Raw genomic sequence first — 16,765 nt, forward strand, 5'->3', positions numbered from 1 at the left:
GATAATGCCTTTAGTTAGATGAGGTGGTTGTTGGCTTTTAGCCAGCTTCTCTGAGAACAACAGCCTGTCTTTAATTTAAAGACTTGATTGCTGTCAATCTCAGGTTACTTACTACCTGCTTCATGATCACCTTCGGTTCTAACAAGAGTTGCTTGTTTGATATACCTATTGCCCCCTTTTCTATAGGTCTGTGTTAGCTGTTTGAGTTACTGGCTGACAATTCTGGTGAGGTCAGAATGGGGAACTGTTAGTTTGCTTGAGGTTGCTGTTCTTAATGCATTAGAAGTCCTTGAAGTAGTGGAATTCTTAGTTTTATAACTGTAAATCATCCCTAGGTATTAGTGTCCTAGTCTTACAGCTCTGAACCTGGGCTGAGTAGTCTTCTAATGTCCTTTTTGTTTTACCTTCTTCTCTCTTTACTATTGCCCAACTTTATTTAGATTTCCTTCCTAGGACATAACATAAAAACATATGTTATTTGCCACTGAAACTGGCCCTTTTCATGTCTTTCTCAGGAAGATGTATTCTTTAGTTCTCTAGCAAAATCTGTCAGCATGCATTGGGGTCAGTTTAAGGAATTAATCCAGCTTAACTGCCAAATCCCAGGAGAACCACTGTGTCAGGACACAGTGCTTCAAATCATCAAAGCTGGCAGACAGTTTACTCCTCTTGGAAGAACCCCATATTTCTTTGGATGGCAAATGGAGTGACCAAGGTGATGCAGCAACCTGTGCAGTTGGAGTATGCAAGGCAGCAAGTGGTTTTCTCTCCACTGAGACACACGAAGAGCATGCTTCAATTCAAGTCTTTTACTTGGAGTTCCCTTTCCATCCCTAAGTTATCCTATTAATTGTGTATGCTGAAGAAAGGTCTAATATGAAACTTCCTATGATTAGACCCTCAGACCTTCTGTATACCACTGAGCACTCACTGCATGACATAAACATTCCCCCTTCATTAGGTGTAGTCTGTTATCAGTTTGTTTTCCAAGATCTCTTCTCCAAATTGTTCTACAAGTTTGAGTCCCCATTTCTTAAGTTCTGTGGGAGGGAGAAACCATGAGAGTGTTTCTTCTTTCCTAATGCCAAAACTTCTTTACGTTTTCCCCTTTTCAGAGATATTGTGGCTCTCTACAAACCACACCTCAGGTGAAACATGGATTTTTGGTTCTTGTTCTATTTCAAGTAACTCTGAGGAGTTTAGTAATAGTTTCTTGAGAAGCTGACAGCTGCGTTTGTATGCTTTGATTGGTAAGGGCTCAAACAGACTGCTCTTGCAATCCTAATTCTCTTCCCTCTATGGCAAAGATGGCTTTATTCCAAGACACTTTTCAGTCTCCTTTAAGATTTATTTGAGTCTTCCTTCCTCCTGTTACCTACCTCATTTTAACCCGCTTCAATTTCTCTGCAGATATTAAAAAAAAAAACCCAAAACCTTTTCTCCCAATGCCTGTTTTGGGGTTTAGTCATGGAGTGGGTTTATTACTTATGCTACTTGCTTGCTGTTTCTGTTACTTTTGTGTCCCACGTAATTTGCTGGATATTTAAGAAAGTTTTATCCCATAACACTTTCCCTATTCCTCCAAGAAAGGGAGAAAAAAAACCCCAACATACATCTAGCTCTTTTTCCTCATGCATTTAAACCTACCTTAGATGTAGGTGGAAACCTAAATGTCAGTTTAATCCAAGTATTATCATAACTATGTCATAAATTGAATCACAGAATGACAGAATGGTAGGGTTTGGAAGGGACCTCTGGAGATCATCTTGTCCAACCCCCCTGCTTGAGCAGATACACCTAGAGCAGCGTGCACAGGACCACGTCCAGGAGGGTTTTGAATATTTCCAGAGAAAGAGACTCTACAACTTCTCTGGGCAGCCTGTTCTAGTGCTCTGTCACCCTCACAGTAAAGAAGTTTTTCCTCATATTCAGGTAGAACTTCCTGTGTTCCAGTTTGTGCCCATTACTCCCTGTCCTGTTGTTGGGCACCACTGAAAAGACTTTTGCCCCATCCTCTTGACACACACCCTTTAGATATTTATAAGACTTGACAAGATCCCCCTTCAGTCTTCTCTTCTCCAGGCTGAACAAACCCAGGGGTCTCAGCCTTTCCTTGTAAGAGAGATGCTCCAGTCCCCTGATCATCTTGGTAGCTCTCCACTGGACTCTCTCCAGTAGTTCCCTGTCTTTCTTGAACTGGGGAGCCCAGAACTGGACTCAGTACTCCAGATGTTGCCTTACTAGGGCAGAGAAGAGGGGAAAGATACCTTCCCTTGACCTGCTGGCCACGCTCCTTTTAAGGCACCCCAGGATACCGTTGGCCTTCTTGGCCGCAAGGGCACTTTGCTGGCTCATGGTCAACTTGCTGCCTACCAGCACTCCCAGATCCTTCTCAGCAGAGCTGCTTTCCAGCAGGTCAACCCCCAACCTGTACTGGTGTGTAGGGTTGTTCTTCCTCAGGTGCAGGACCTTGCACTTGCTTTTGTTGAATTTCATGAGGTTACCCTCAGCCCAGCTCTCCAGCCTGCCCAGATCTCACTGAATGGCAGCACATCCTTCTGGTGTATCAGCCACTCCTCCCAGTTATGTATCATCAGCGAACTTGCTGAGGGACCACTCTGTCCCTTTGTCCAGGTCATTGATGAATCTGTTGAACAAGACTGGACCCAGTACAGCCCCTGGGTAACACCACTAGTTACAGGCCTCCATCCAGACTCTGCCTCATTGATCACGACCTTCTGAGCTCTGCCATTCAGCCAGTTCTCAATCCACCTCACTGTCCATTCATCTAACCCACACTTCCTAAGTTTACCTATGAGGATGCTATGGGAGACAGTGTTGAATGCCTTGCTGCAGTTGAGGTAAACAACATCCACTGTTCTCCCTTTGTTGACCCAGCCAGCCACACCATCATAGAAGGCTGCCAGGTTGGTGAAGCACGAGCTCCTCTTGGTGGATCCATGTTGACTGCTTCTGATAACCTTCTTGTCCTCTACATGCCTGGAGATGACCTCCAGGATGAACTGTTCCATCACTTTTCTGAGGATGGAGGTGAGGCTGACTGGCCTATAGTTTCCTGGGTCATCCTCCTTGCCCTTTGTGAAGACTGGAGCAACATTGGCTACCCTCCAGTCCTTGGGCACCTCTCCTGTGGCTTAGCAACAGCACCTGCCAGTTCCCTCCACACTCATGGGTGCATCCCATTAGGACCTATGGATTTGTGAGGATCCAGTTTGCCTAAATTATCTCTAACCCAATCCTCCTCAACCAAGGGGAATCCTTCCTTTCTCCAGATTTTCTCTCTCATCTCTGGGGGCTGGGATGCCTGAGGACCAGCCTTAGCAGTAAAGACTGAAGCAAAGAAGGCATTCAGTAAGTCTGCCTTCTCTGCATCCTGCATCACCAGGGCATCCGCCTCATTCAGCAGTGGGCCCGCAGTTTCCGCAGTCTGTCTTTTACTACTGATGTATTTGAAGAAGCCCTTCTCGTTATCCTTGACATCCCTTGCCAGATTGAGTTCCAAGTGGGCTTTGGCCTTCCTCATTGGATCTCTGCATACCCTGAGAACGTTCCTATATTCCTCCCAAGTGGCCAGCCCCTTTTTCCACATACTGTAAACCTCCTTCTCCATTTGAGTTTGTCTAGAAGCTCTTTTCTCATCCATACAGGTCTTCTGTCTCCTTTGCTTGACTCCATCCTCACAGGGATGCACCAATGTTGAGCTTGGAAGAAGTGGTACTTGAATATTGACTAGCTCCCTTGGACTCCCCTACTGTCTAGAGCCCTAACCCATGGGATTTCTCCAAGCAGGTCTTTGAAGAGGCCAAAGTTAGCTCTCCTGAAGTCCAGGGTTGTAATCATATTTGTTGCCCTGCTTCCACCACGCAGGATCCTGAACTCCACCATCTTGTGGTCACTGCAGCCAAGGCTACCCCAACTAGACCTTCTTTGTTTGTTAGTATAAGGTTCAGCAGCACATCGTGCCTTGTTGGCTCCTCCACCACTTGTGTCAAATAGTTATCATCGATGGTCTGCAGGAACCTCCTGTATCGTGCATGCCTCGCTGTGTTGCTTTTCCCGCAAATATCAGGGTGGTTGAAGTCCCCCATGAGAACCAGGGCCTGTGATTGTGAGGATATGTGCAGCTGTCTGTTAGAAGGCCTTGACAACTTGCTCTTCATGATCAGGTGGCCTGTAGCAAATGCCCACAACAGTGTCACCCATATTTGTCTGCCCCTTAATTTTTACCCATAAGCTCTCAACTCATTCTTTCTTCACCTCTAGGCATAGCTTGATACATTCCAGTTGCACCATCACATAAAGAGCAACTCCCCCACCTTGCATTGCTGTCCTGTCTTTCCTAAAAAGTATGTAGCCATCATACCATGATAAGTAAACCACCATAAGTAAAAAGACCCTGTCTTTTTAGAATAATTTTCAGACCTAATATGGTAGTGGTTGTAACCACAACATCAAGTGGCTTCAACTGTTTCTGATATTTGTGTTCACCTTTGTTCTGTAGGATGGACACGTGGAAGTGGCACGCTTGCTTCTAGACAGTGGTGCTCAAGTGAATATGCCTGCAGATTCATTTGAATCTCCACTCACTCTGGCTGCTTGTGGTGGACATGTGGAGCTAGCAGCTCTTCTGATCGAAAGGGGAGCTAACCTGGAGGAAGTTAATGATGAAGGTTATACTCCTCTAATGGAAGCTGCCCGGGAAGGCCATGAAGAGATGGTAGCCTTGCTACTGGCACAAGGTGAGATCACTGTTATTTCTTGAGTGTTTATTATGAAGAATGCAGTGCTGACCATTTGCCATTAGGTACTCCATGCAAATTCCTCTGGTGTAGCATGTGGCTGTCACTGGTCATTGCTGTAACTACAGAGCAAAGCTAAAATACCTGAACTGTGGAGGTCATGAGCATTCACCTTCCTACCGTGTCTGGTCAGTTAAATTAACAGCTATTTTGTTTCACAGGGGCAAATATAAATGCACAGACAGAAGAAACGCAGGAAACAGCTCTTACTCTGGCATGTTGCGGAGGGTTTTCTGAAGTAGCTGACTTCCTTATTAAGGCAGGAGCTGATATAGAACTTGGTTGCTCAACACCTTTGATGGAAGCTGCTCAAGAGGGTCATCTTGAACTGGTGAAATACTTGCTGGCAGCAGGTATGTGTACAGTTCAAATGATCTAGCCTACAGATACTACAGACTTGATGTTCTGTATGATTTAGAAGATACATGGGCTTGATGGTGGCAGTGTTGTAACAGCTATATTCTCGGATACCTTAGCAAGAAGGAAAAAAGCATATGTTACACCTTAATCTTGTTTGCTACTGTTAACAGAGGAAAGTGCCTCGTGGAACACTAGAATCTGTTGCATATCTAAAAACCGTCAGTGTTCATTAGGAACATTGTTTCCAGCTACCTGGATTTGGGGCAAAAATGTTAATACTGATAATGCTGGGTTTTATGTTACTCCTGCTTTGGCTGTACCTGACTATCCGCAGTCAGTCTTCCTGAAAAACCAGTACTTCAGGAATTGTTCCCTGGGAAATAGTGTAGAAGACAGGTTCTGGAATGTGCTGAACTTCTGTATTATTATGTTATACAGCAGTAAAAATTAAATCTTGCTAGAGTTGGGGGGAAATGACACTTCAGTGTTCATCTGTCTGTTTAAAGTTGGTAGAGCCTGAAGTGTAGTAGGTAGTACTGCTTAAAATAATAAATAAAAAGGACCTGCATTTTAGAAACCTTCCTTGTTATGGGAGGTGATTTATTTGTATGCTCTTTTCTAAGAATAACCATAAAATTGTCTGGATTTGTAATTCTAGAAAGTAATGCTCCCTGCTCATCGAGGGACAGTAACAACTGGGTCTCTTTGTGCAGTGATACCAGCATGTGACACCTGTCACCGGCTCATTTGGAATGCTGCTTGCACTTTGCTTCTGATAATGTAGAAAGTTAATGGAGGAGCCTTGTTTTGGCATTGGGAAGTCTCTAAACGTATCTCACCTTGAAAATAAGAAAATGGCTAATCACATTGGCATTTTTAAATTGAAGAATAATGGATTACATAGCAAGAATCATGCATAGTTTTGACCCAGCTGGCATATATGAAGTTAGTCAATTTATTTCAGCAAAACAGTTTTAAAACAAATGATTTTAAAGAGCAGGGAAGAAATGAAATTTGTAGAAGTGTATGGTCTTGTAGTATTAATACTAATTCAATAACATGCATTTTGTCTGGTTTTCCTTGGCATGCAGCTCCCTGTCAAATGGATAGTCTAGACAACTGTCTGGATTCACTTTTATTTGTTCTAACAACTGAAATCTTTATTGCTGTAGACGGAATGTAGGAATAAATGAGCATATACATTTAAGTGCTTAGGTTGCCAGTCATGCCTTTTCCAAGCCTTGACTTATCCCCTCTCCTCAGAGTATTTTTACTGAGAGCAATTTTCGCCATGAGATCAATGCCCTTGGGCTGTAGAAGATGTCGGTCAGTAGGATATAGCTGTTGTCACAGATAAAGTGCCTTGACTTTTGTGTTTACCTGATATTGGACATCTCCTTATCAAATATTTAATATGAAAAAAACAATGTTGTATTTCTAGGAGCTAATGTTCATGCCACCACAGCGACAGGAGATACAGCTTTGACCTATGCCTGCGAAAACGGACATACTGATGTTGCAGATGTGTTGCTTCAAGCTGGTGCTGATTTGGTAAGACTTCTGCTGCATCTTGTGGGGAAAAGACTTTGGTTTCAAACTGCATGCCAAAGCTTATATGCTTGTAGAGCAGGAAGATGATTTTAGCAGTTGAGATTCATAGATGGCTGTGAAAAGAGACATGAAAAAAACTTTTTAAAAGCCTGCATATTATGTTTGATCTGAAAAATAAAAATTCTTATGGGGTAATCTTCCATTAAGTGAAAAGTTTTAGCTATAGCTTACACTAATTTGTTTAGTAGGATATATTTCTGCCTTGCCTTTATTCATTATGCTACTTCATTATTCCCAAACTCTGTGGATTAGAGTTTACCTGTTCCAGTGCTCTGAATTTAAAATGTTTTAGTATTAGGAGCTGCTACTTCTCTATTTTAGTGTTAGTTTCTGAACACTGTGGGTCTCAACTTTTTAAAACTACAACACAAAAAAAACCCAAATTAAGCAATGCCTTTTAAATGACCAGGATAATATCTCTTTTCTTTGTTCCAGAAATCTTTTCTTTCTTGTAGCTCTTGGTTTTAGTATATTGCTTTCACAGTGTTTGTTTTCTGTAATGCATTTAAACATAACTAAGTTGTTTACATAATTTTCTTGACTTTTTTCATAATATATAGTGGGAGACCTAAAACTGCCTCTTCATCAGCTGCAGGGATATAATGTTTGGCTTTTAAGCAGTAAAAAGCAATTGATACATTAGTCCTCTAAAGCAGTTTAGGAGCCTTATGTCTCATAAGGCATGAGCAAGGAAGATTGTTCTTTTGTTGCCTTTTTGGGTTTTTTCCTACTATTCTCCTTTCTTTGGGTTGTTCTTTTTTGTTTGGTGGGGGGGGAGGGGTGGGGTTTGGTTGGGTATTTTAGGGTTTTTTTGTTGTTGTTCCTTTTAAATAATAAGAATGTGAGAAAAGTTTGTCATTGAACCTGATAAATCAACATCCGAATGAAGTTACTAAGTTTCAGTCTTAAATGAAGTATTTATTAATTTTATATTTACAAATATAAAAAAGTGAATGCTGTAATTGTAAATTAATAATACTTCCACTCTTTGTGAATATACTTTTCTTCAGGCCTTATTAATTCTTCTACAGTTCTGCTTCATATGTTCCTACCAGGGAGGAAGGTCATGTTGACAGTTATGAAAAAGGTATCATCCATGAAAGTACCTCATAGTGAGGAACAAAGCCTGAAACAAACAAACAAAATGCTGTGCATAAACTTTAAAAACATGCAAGGGTTGCTGCTTAAATATAACTTCAAATTATTAGAGTTATGTCATTTTTATTTTTCTCCTCTCATCACTAAGGTGAGCAGTGCTTGTGGTCTTCAGCATCTAGTTCTGATAAGTATTGCTGAGAAAAATCTTATTCCTTTCTAAAGTAAAGTTTTATTTTATTGCATTTTCTTGTGCTGCCAATAAAAATGGGGAACTGTCAAGAAAATTATAGTAAGGAAGCAAAGGAAAATTGTACATGATAGGGAGACGTGCAGTATAAGTCTACCAGTTTTGAATTCTGATTGTAAGGAAATGGAAAAATGCCTGAAAAACTGCAGTGATGATTACAGCAGGTGCCTCAGGTTCAGAGCAGTTTCCTTTCAAACCTCCGTGTTACTTTGCTTTGTTAGAAGTTGTAAGCTGTTTTGAATAAATTAATTATCTTTGAATTGTTCTGAGAAAGGTTTCTAAAGTGTATTGCCTTACTGCTGGATTGTGAAAAGGTTTCTTCTGAAGTACTGTAGGATCATTCTTCTAGATTTCAATTTTCATTAGTAATTTAAATGAGGTTAGATGATTTCACCAAGGTGTTTGAATGCAGATCTGGACTTAGAACTCTTGGTCAGTCTATCTTCATCTGTCTAGTTAATTTTGCTCTCCTTCTGATGTTCAAACACAGCAAAATGAAAGTACATCTCCAGCTGCTTTTCTTTCTTTCCTTTTTCGTCCTGCAACTTTAGTCTTTCCAGGGATTGCTTTCGCTCATGTTTCATTGTGTTCCCGAAACTTTCTTTATACCATAAGCTCATATCAGAGTCACTGAGGAGCTGGACATAAAACATTTTACCATGTTGTGGAGTGGTCCTTTTTGAGCAAAATATTGGTTTTGTCTTAAACAGTAAAATAGGGTTGAGGGTCGTTCTCTGATTGCAAGGACAAATGGTATCCACTGCAGCCATCTATGCTGTGCAGCACTGGGCCTGGCAGGTCGTTGAGCCTGGGGCTGTGCCCCTGTGTCTGTAAGAACATCAGTGGCTATGTTGCAGCCCACAAGAGTGGTGTTCTCATAACGCAGTACTGGGAGTGTACATTGGACACCCCTTGGTTGCGGGATGAGGTCTTGAAAGGGTTCTTGAGGGTGCAGGGCCTCCGAGATAAGTGGAGACTAGCTTGATGTCACATTTTCCATGCTGCCAATTGGGAACAGTCCCTGGTGGTCTCCTCCCCTGTGATTCTTGACAGGGTCAGCACTGTGCCAGGGAGGCTGCAAAGGAAGAAGCAGTCTGAATGACCCTTGATCCCATCATAGAATCATACAATCATAGAGGCTGGAAAAGACCTCTAGGATCATCAAGTCCAACCGTCAACCCAACATACCCAGGCCTCCTAAACCATGCCCTGAAGTGCCACGTCTACATGTCTTTTAAATATCTCCAGGGATGGTGACTCCACCACCTCTCTGGACAGCCTGTTCCAATGTCTGACCACTCTATCAGTGAAGACATTTTTCCTAACATCCAATCTAAACCTCCTATGATGCAGCTTGAAGCCATTTCCTCTTGTTCTATTGCTAGTGAGTTGGGAGAAGAGACCAACACTCACCTCACTACAGCTTCCTTTCAGGTAGTTGTAGAGAGTGATAAGGTCTCCCCTCAGCCTCCTTTTCTCCAGATTAAACAATCCCAGTTCCCTCAACCTCTCCGCATAAGACTTGCTCTCTAGACCCTTCACCAGCTGCTTTGCCCTTCTCTGGACACACTCCAGCACCTCAATGTCCTCCTTGTACTAAGAGGCCCAAAACTGAACACAGTATTTGAGGTGCGGCCTCACCAGTGCCGAGCACAGGGGCACGATCACTGCCTGGCTCCTGCTGGCCACGCTATTCCTGACACAAGCCAGGATGCTGCTGGCCGCCTTGCCCACCTGGGCACAGTGCTGGTTCGTGTTCAGCGGGCTGTCAGCCAGCACCCCCAGGTCCCTCTCCGCCAGGCAGCTTTCCAACCACTCTTCCCCAAGCCTGTAGCATTGCATGGGGTTGTTGTGACTGAAGTGCAAGACCCGACACTTGTCCTTGTTGAACCTCATACAATTGACCTCAGCATTTTCTCCATATTTGTTTTACTTCATAGCTAATCTGTGCTTACAAATGAACTAATTGGCCTTAACTTCTGGGTTAGCCAAATTGGCAGAGGGCAGGAAATGTTTGCGTCTCCTGTATTTTCCTCATGGAAGACTGAAGTCTTCAAGCTTTGCTGAAGTTACCCAACTCACTCTCCTGAATCCTGTGTGTTGCTCATATCCAGTTGAGGTTTTTTCAATCTTAAAATAGAACCTTGAGCTAAAGTTTGAGCAAGTTTTACAATGAGAGTGGTGAGACACAGCAACAGTTTGCCCAGAGGAGTTGTGGAAGCACCATTATTGGAAAAGTTTAAGGTAAGGTTGGAGGGGGCTTTGAGCAATCTGTTCTAGTTGAAAGATGTGGCTGCCTCTGGAAGGATGGTTGGACTAGGTGGTCTTTGAAGGTCCTGTCCATCCCAAACCCTTCTCTGAGCATTAGTTAAGTGATTCTAGTTGCTGCATAGTTTTGTCTGAACTAGGAGCGATTATTACCACTGCATCTCAGCACAAAAAGGCTGCTGTTCTTACGTGTAGGAAATGGGAACTCTTACTTTTCAGGGACTGATCCTCTGGCCTACATATCAAATATGTAATTCAGTTCAAGAATCAGTGAAGATCTTGAGCTCTATTAGATTCATTAAGGAACGTGGCTTTGTAAGAATCAGGAGAACTAAAAGAAAATGATGGCTGAGATGAACTTTCTTTGGTTTGTCGTTAATTTTTCCTTAAAACTCTGCAGTGGTGAGTTATACTAGACATGAACAGTGTCAGAGTACATGCTCATCTACTTCTGTCTGCTGGAGAGCTGCTAAACTGTGGATGGTATTTTGATGAATTTGTATCTCCTTGTGGTTAATTGTTTATGAAGTCTGGCTTGTGATGCTTTTCTGAAGCCCTTCTTTAAGGGATCTGTATTTTCCATGTCCTTACAGGACAAAGTTGGCCTGTCAATCTGTAGTAAAACTAGCTTGGCAGGCCTACACCTTTCCTTGTTAATGTATGCATTTTGAAATAAGCTTGCTTTTGCCAAGTGTGTGAATGACTTAATGAAGCACATCTGAAGACTTCAGCCTGTGATCCCATCTGTGCCTTAGTTGCATTCTGGTTCCTTTATTGCCTGCAGGACTAGAGGCTTTTAGGGTCTTCATCTGAGCTCCTGCCACTGGCCCAAATGTAAATTTTAATTGTTTACAAACTTCTTTATGGGGACAAAACACCTACTTTAGATTTTGTGATTAATAGGGGTAAAATTTTGGAGATTGGAACTCTGAAATACAATTTGATAAAAACATTCTTTGAGTGGTGGTGTGGTTTAATAGCTTCAGGAAAAAATAACCAGCACTTCAGTAATACAGTTACTTACTGGTGTGGCAAGGATTTGTCTAATCTGAGAGATGAGAAGAGATTTTTTTTTTTCCTGTGAGAGTTCTCTTTTTTTCCCTTCCTCTTCTTTGTGTCTTTACTAGCAGTTATTTTCATATCAAAGCTTATATAAGGTAAGACATGCGTGGTGCATGTATGTTCCCACAGGAACTAGGTTAAGGACTGTGAAGCTCACAAAGAGTACTGGTGATACTTAATGAGATGTAATGTCCTGCTTTTAAGCTGTATACCTTTCTATAAACTAATGCCTGTTTGGATGCCTGTTCCCTTTCAATGTAGAATAAGACCTGGATGAAATGCTGCACACTGGAGATTCCAGTCTCCTTTTTGAAAGCGAGACTGCTCTTGACAAAGTGGTTGCATCTTCGCCTGTTTCAGTATAGCTGAAAACAAGGGAGAGATTGTTCTTTTCTGGGCAGTGAGAACATCCTAGCTTTTCTCAGCTCGGAAATACAGAAACGTTTTAAATTGGGATTTTCTGATCTGGCCTGCCTTGCAGCTGTTTATGAGGCACTGCTCCATGGGAGAGTTGATCTAGTGATTGAGTTTACCTTTCTACTACAAAATATATGAGTGCTTTTATGCTGAAATTGAGAGATGGAAAAGAACCCCTGTGGGCAGCTTCATCGTTATCCTTCTCATTTTACACTGCCAAGCTCTCCCCAAAGCTCTTTAGACTTGTTAAAATTACATGTGTGGCTTTTCTTAAAAGACTAAAACTGGCTACCTGGCATCCACATAACTCTAGTTGCAAAAAGAAACAAAACCCCAACATCCCACCCCCCCTATCCCCTGCCCCAAATCCCCCAAAACCCCAGGCAAGCCAAACTGCTTCTTGATTCTTCCCCTGTGACAAAATATTTTTACAGATAGACGCTTTTGTCATTGCAGGGATCATTGCTTTGCCTTCAGCTGATAACATCCCTCACACTAACATGGCTTCTTAATTAGAAACTCACTTTCCTTTATGTGTATGACACACTGCATGTTTGATGCAGTGTGCATAAGGGAGTATTTAAACATCTAGAAAAGTAAACAATACTTTATGGATTTGAACGAAATCATGCTGGAGGTAGCTATGTTGTCGTTACAGTGAGGGATCTGAGAAGCTGTCATGTTTTTCCATACTGTTTCTTGAACCATCAGGGGAAGGTCGGGGATTTTCAGGTCTTTTTAGACTTCTCCCTCAGTCTTCTACAAATAAAAATGTTGTAGGACATGTGAAGCTAATTTTTGTAGTTAACACCTTTTGGATGTTGTGTTGCAGACTCTGGATGTTGCAAAGTACAAAGAAATGCTCTCTTTTGCCAGTAGTGAACAAAAAGTCATCTTGTATTTAACAAGATGCTGTGTATGACCTTTGTGTTCTCTCCATGAATTTGAATGGCTTGTCATAGGACTGGTGAGAGCTGCATTGCTTGGTCTTAGCTTTGTGCTTGCTTGCCTAATTCCAGCAAAACAGAGTTTTCAGCTGGTGGATCTGATCCATTTAAGTTCACATTCCAGGTCTTCATGACCAAGAACAATATTTATTTGTAGAACAAGAGCCGTGAGTTCTTCTTTTTCCTTCCGCAGGACAAGCAGGAGGACTTAAAGAAGACTATTTTGGAGGGCATAGAGCCGGGCAAGCATCAGGTGAGGTGGGCCTTTGATGCTTGTAAGCTGCAGCCTTAGGATATATGCTAACAAGAAGCATGGCTGTAAGGCATCTGAATTTCTTCAAAAATACAAAGCCTTGCTGTGTAGACTAGTCATGTCATCTTTGTCCTGTATTTTTCCTTCTGTTGGGTTTTCTAAAACCCTGTTTTTAAAAATCAGTATCTCAACTTTCACAAATGTAGCAAAATATCTCATTGAGTCTATTAGCACAAGTAGTGATGTTAAACCTCTTAGTATATATCTAGCTTCCTGTAAGGTCTTTCCCTTCTCAGGTATTTACTTTAAACTAGAGGCCTAGCTGAGTTTTTAGGTGCATCCGAAATACTGGTTTGCTACATATCTCAGGAAGGTGATCTAGGACAGTTAGGTTGGTGGCTGATAGAATACTGTATCTCTTTATAGGGGTTCAATCTTGAAAATTAGCAAAGTGGCATAGTGGTAAGAACTCCATTGTTTGGCTATTGTCTTGTATCAAAAACTTTGTCTAAATTATTTTGCTTAGAATAACACTTAGATTTCTGTTAAATATTCACTGTTGTCATGGATATGAGAGGCTTGTTAAAGAATTGAAGAGAGCAGTTGGACCTTTACTTTGAAAATGCAGATTTTGTTCTAGAACTTTTAATTAACTACAACACTGGAAACAAACTCGAAATATATCTTAATGAATAATACTTGCTGAACATGAAAACTTGTGAACAAAGAAGAATAAGGGGAGTGGAGCCCTTATGCAGCTGATCTTGGAATTGCCTAAAACAGAACTTGAAATCAAGAATAAAAAAACCCCAAACTGTTGTGAGATGCTTCCAATGACACTGCTTTTGCTCCGCTCTTTCACGTACTGATTTGTCTAGAAAGGAAATAATGATTACTGACTAGATTCTAATCTCCGTTTTGAGTACCAGTGGAAGAAAGGTGCAGATAATGTAAGCTCTTACCTGATTTGGGTAATACTCTTGCTTTCCCCTTCCTTCCTATCACTGAAGTGTTTAGAGAATGGCTTTTCTAGTCAAAGCTGGCATAGGTGTTCTGCTCTATACCTCTTTCTGATCATACCAACTGCAGTTATTTCTCAGGACTTAAGGAGTGAAGAGAGATAGAATACTGTGGTGAGTTCTACAGTGCAGATAGCCAGGGAAATTATCTTTGGAGACAAGTACTTGCTAGTTTTTTTTCTTACAAAATAAGCATTTGCGTGTACTTCGTACTAATACAAGGAAGAAATGCATTGGAAAGCTGATGGGGGATGCTTTTGGACAGCTTTTGTGTTCTCTGTCCTGATTTTGATTATCTACTGCAACAACAATGGAAAAAAAAAAAAAAACAGAACAAAAATGCACTAACCAAAACAAAAGCAGCAAAAAAAAAAACCCTAAAACAAAAACAAAAAACACACACAAAAAAAACCCCAAACCAACAAACCACAAAAACCACAAACAATCTTTGAAATTTATGGCCATTCCAGGTAAAAGAAAGGATGTGAGTAAAGAAAGGCACTGCACTGGCTCAGCTTCTGATTTTGGCTTGTTCTAGATGTTTTCCCTTAAAGCTTGAGTCGACGCTATCTGCTAGCATTCATTAGGGCTAAACAGAGTGCTGAAGTAAGAGAATTAATTTCATCTTAAAATGCATTTCTATCTTCTGATGTGAAAAATACCATCAAAATGCAATAACATCTGAAGATCTACAGCAGGTGGGCACACAAATGGTTTAGTTTGGCTGGACTGATGATGTGTATGGTACTGCAAGTGTTTGAAGCATATAATAGTTGAGGATCAAGTTCTGCCTGCTTGATGAAGTGACAGTTGGTTAAACTGGGCAGAATAACTGCATTGCATTTAAATGAGGAAGCCTCCTGACATCCATGTTTAAGACTTCAGTACTGAAGTCTGTTAGGAATTGAGAATGTTGCAAATAATACCTTACTGCTAGTTATCAGAAATGCTATGTTTGAATGCAATATGGGATGGCTTTTCGCTATCTTGAATATAGCTAAGATGACCTAAAATAAATTTTGCTTCTTGCCATCTTTGCTGTTGTATCAATGGGGATTTAGAAATTAGTATTAAATTGTTTGGGCAGTAATGTTCTGGTGCTGCACAGCAAGTGAAGTGGTGTTCAATAGTTCTTTGCATCCATAGCTGCTTTGTGAGTGATTTGCCAGCAGTACCAGGGGTTTACTGTGCATAAGGCAAACAGCAGCATCTGGCTTTTTATGATCTACTGGCAGTGGCTGAGGAAGGAAAAACTATGCCAAATACCAGAGTAAGCATCAGAGCTCAAGGGCATGCTACTAATTCTTGCACATTGTAGGGCTACATACTAACATAATGAGCTTTACGTGTCCTGCAAATATTTCTGACATGCAGACAATCCAAAAGCATGCATATATTTATCGACAGCTAAGCAGTCAGTTGTCCTGGGAGTGGAATCTACTTATTTAGGGGGTGGGGAAAAGAAAGGTGATTTCAGTAGCAGTCTATAAAGGCTTCTTATCTGTCTGTGCGCACTTATGCATTATACTACCAAGTAAGCAAAGAAATCAGAGCAGTAATGTGGAATTTAAACGTGTGTTGAAGTGGTGTACAATAATACAAAGTTCTTATGAAGGTGCAGGACCAGAGTGTTTCTGCTCTTTCCCGAGTGTGTAGGAGGGGGTTAGTGTAACCCCTGTTACAGCAAAGGATTGGTTTCTGTTTCCTGCACGGGGTGAGTCTCCAATAGAAGATCCAGTAGAGATTTATTTCTCATGTGTATGAACAGAAAGCTCACCTAAGGTGCAGCTTGCAACCAAAGCAAGCCATATGTGAAAGCACATATGCAGAGTTTTCAGAAATACTGAAACTATGGGAAGCAGTTGATTCATTCTGTCAAATCTATTCTTGTCCTTTTATAATTGTAAATGGCAGTATCATCTGCTGTTAGTTCTAAGTGTTAACTTTCACTGTCAGAGATACATGCAATTCCAGAAGTAAATAGCGAATTTGGTGCTTGGTTTCCCAGATATTTAATTAAAAAAAAACCACAGTCCTAGTATATTATTGATCAGACTGAATATTCAGAGCGCAAATAAAAACATTCCCAGGAAGATGATGTTCTCTCCCCTTGTTGCTGAGGGAGGGTTGGTTAGTCAGCATTCTTTATGGTATTGATCATGTCTACATAGCAGGCAAATTTTCTACTTCTGTAACTTCTCTAATACAGTTGTATTCAACCACATCTTTCCAGTATTCAGAAACTTTTTCAATTAGAAAATTGTTCTTGTCGCTCGTTCCTTTTTTTGTTGGTTTGTATCATCCTTTTGTCATCTTCCTGCTTTATTCTCCAATCCTCTTATTCAGACACTTATTGTGGCCTGCAGTTCTTTGTCTCATTTTTATTGCTGATCCTCTTCAGCATGTTTTAAAAATGTTGTCTGCACTTCAGACATTATTGCAATTTTAAGGTCTGGCATGCAGCATGTGACAGCTCTCACAACTGTTGCACTTCAGTTCGTAGTTATTTGTGTATTTCCTGATGCTGGATGATATTTATGTTAAATAGTCATCCCTTTTTGAAGAGGAAGCAAGATGTTACTGTTCTTAAGTATATTATGCATTTGAACACTAAAATAAAAAGGGGCATCTGAATCCCTGAAGCAGGGAAACCTCCTTGTGTG

At 41.2% G+C, this 16,765-nt stretch overlaps 1 protein-coding gene across 20 annotated transcripts in view; it reads left to right on the plus strand.

The window, feature by feature from the left end:
- Positions 1-16,765, plus strand: part of ANKHD1 (ankyrin repeat and KH domain containing 1) — a 123,032-nt gene that overhangs the window by 53,146 nt on the left and 53,121 nt on the right. For 15 of the 20 annotated variants that reach the window (XM_075102387.1, XM_075102388.1, XM_075102391.1 and 12 more), the window contains exons 8-11: positions 4,523-4,760; positions 4,982-5,173; positions 6,622-6,731; positions 13,024-13,083. In XM_075102387.1, coding sequence (XP_074958488.1) covers positions 4,523-4,760; positions 4,982-5,173; positions 6,622-6,731; positions 13,024-13,083 — 600 coding nt within the window. The remainder of the gene's footprint in view (positions 1-4,522; positions 4,761-4,981; positions 5,174-6,621; positions 6,732-13,023; positions 13,084-16,765) is intronic. The other 5 variants (XM_075102405.1, XM_075102407.1, XM_075102408.1 and 2 more) reach the window with 1 other exon arrangement.

This window comes from Phalacrocorax aristotelis, chromosome 8 (genome assembly GCF_949628215.1).
Source record: "Phalacrocorax aristotelis chromosome 8, bGulAri2.1, whole genome shotgun sequence".
Lineage (NCBI taxonomy): Eukaryota > Metazoa > Chordata > Aves > Suliformes > Phalacrocoracidae > Phalacrocorax > Phalacrocorax aristotelis.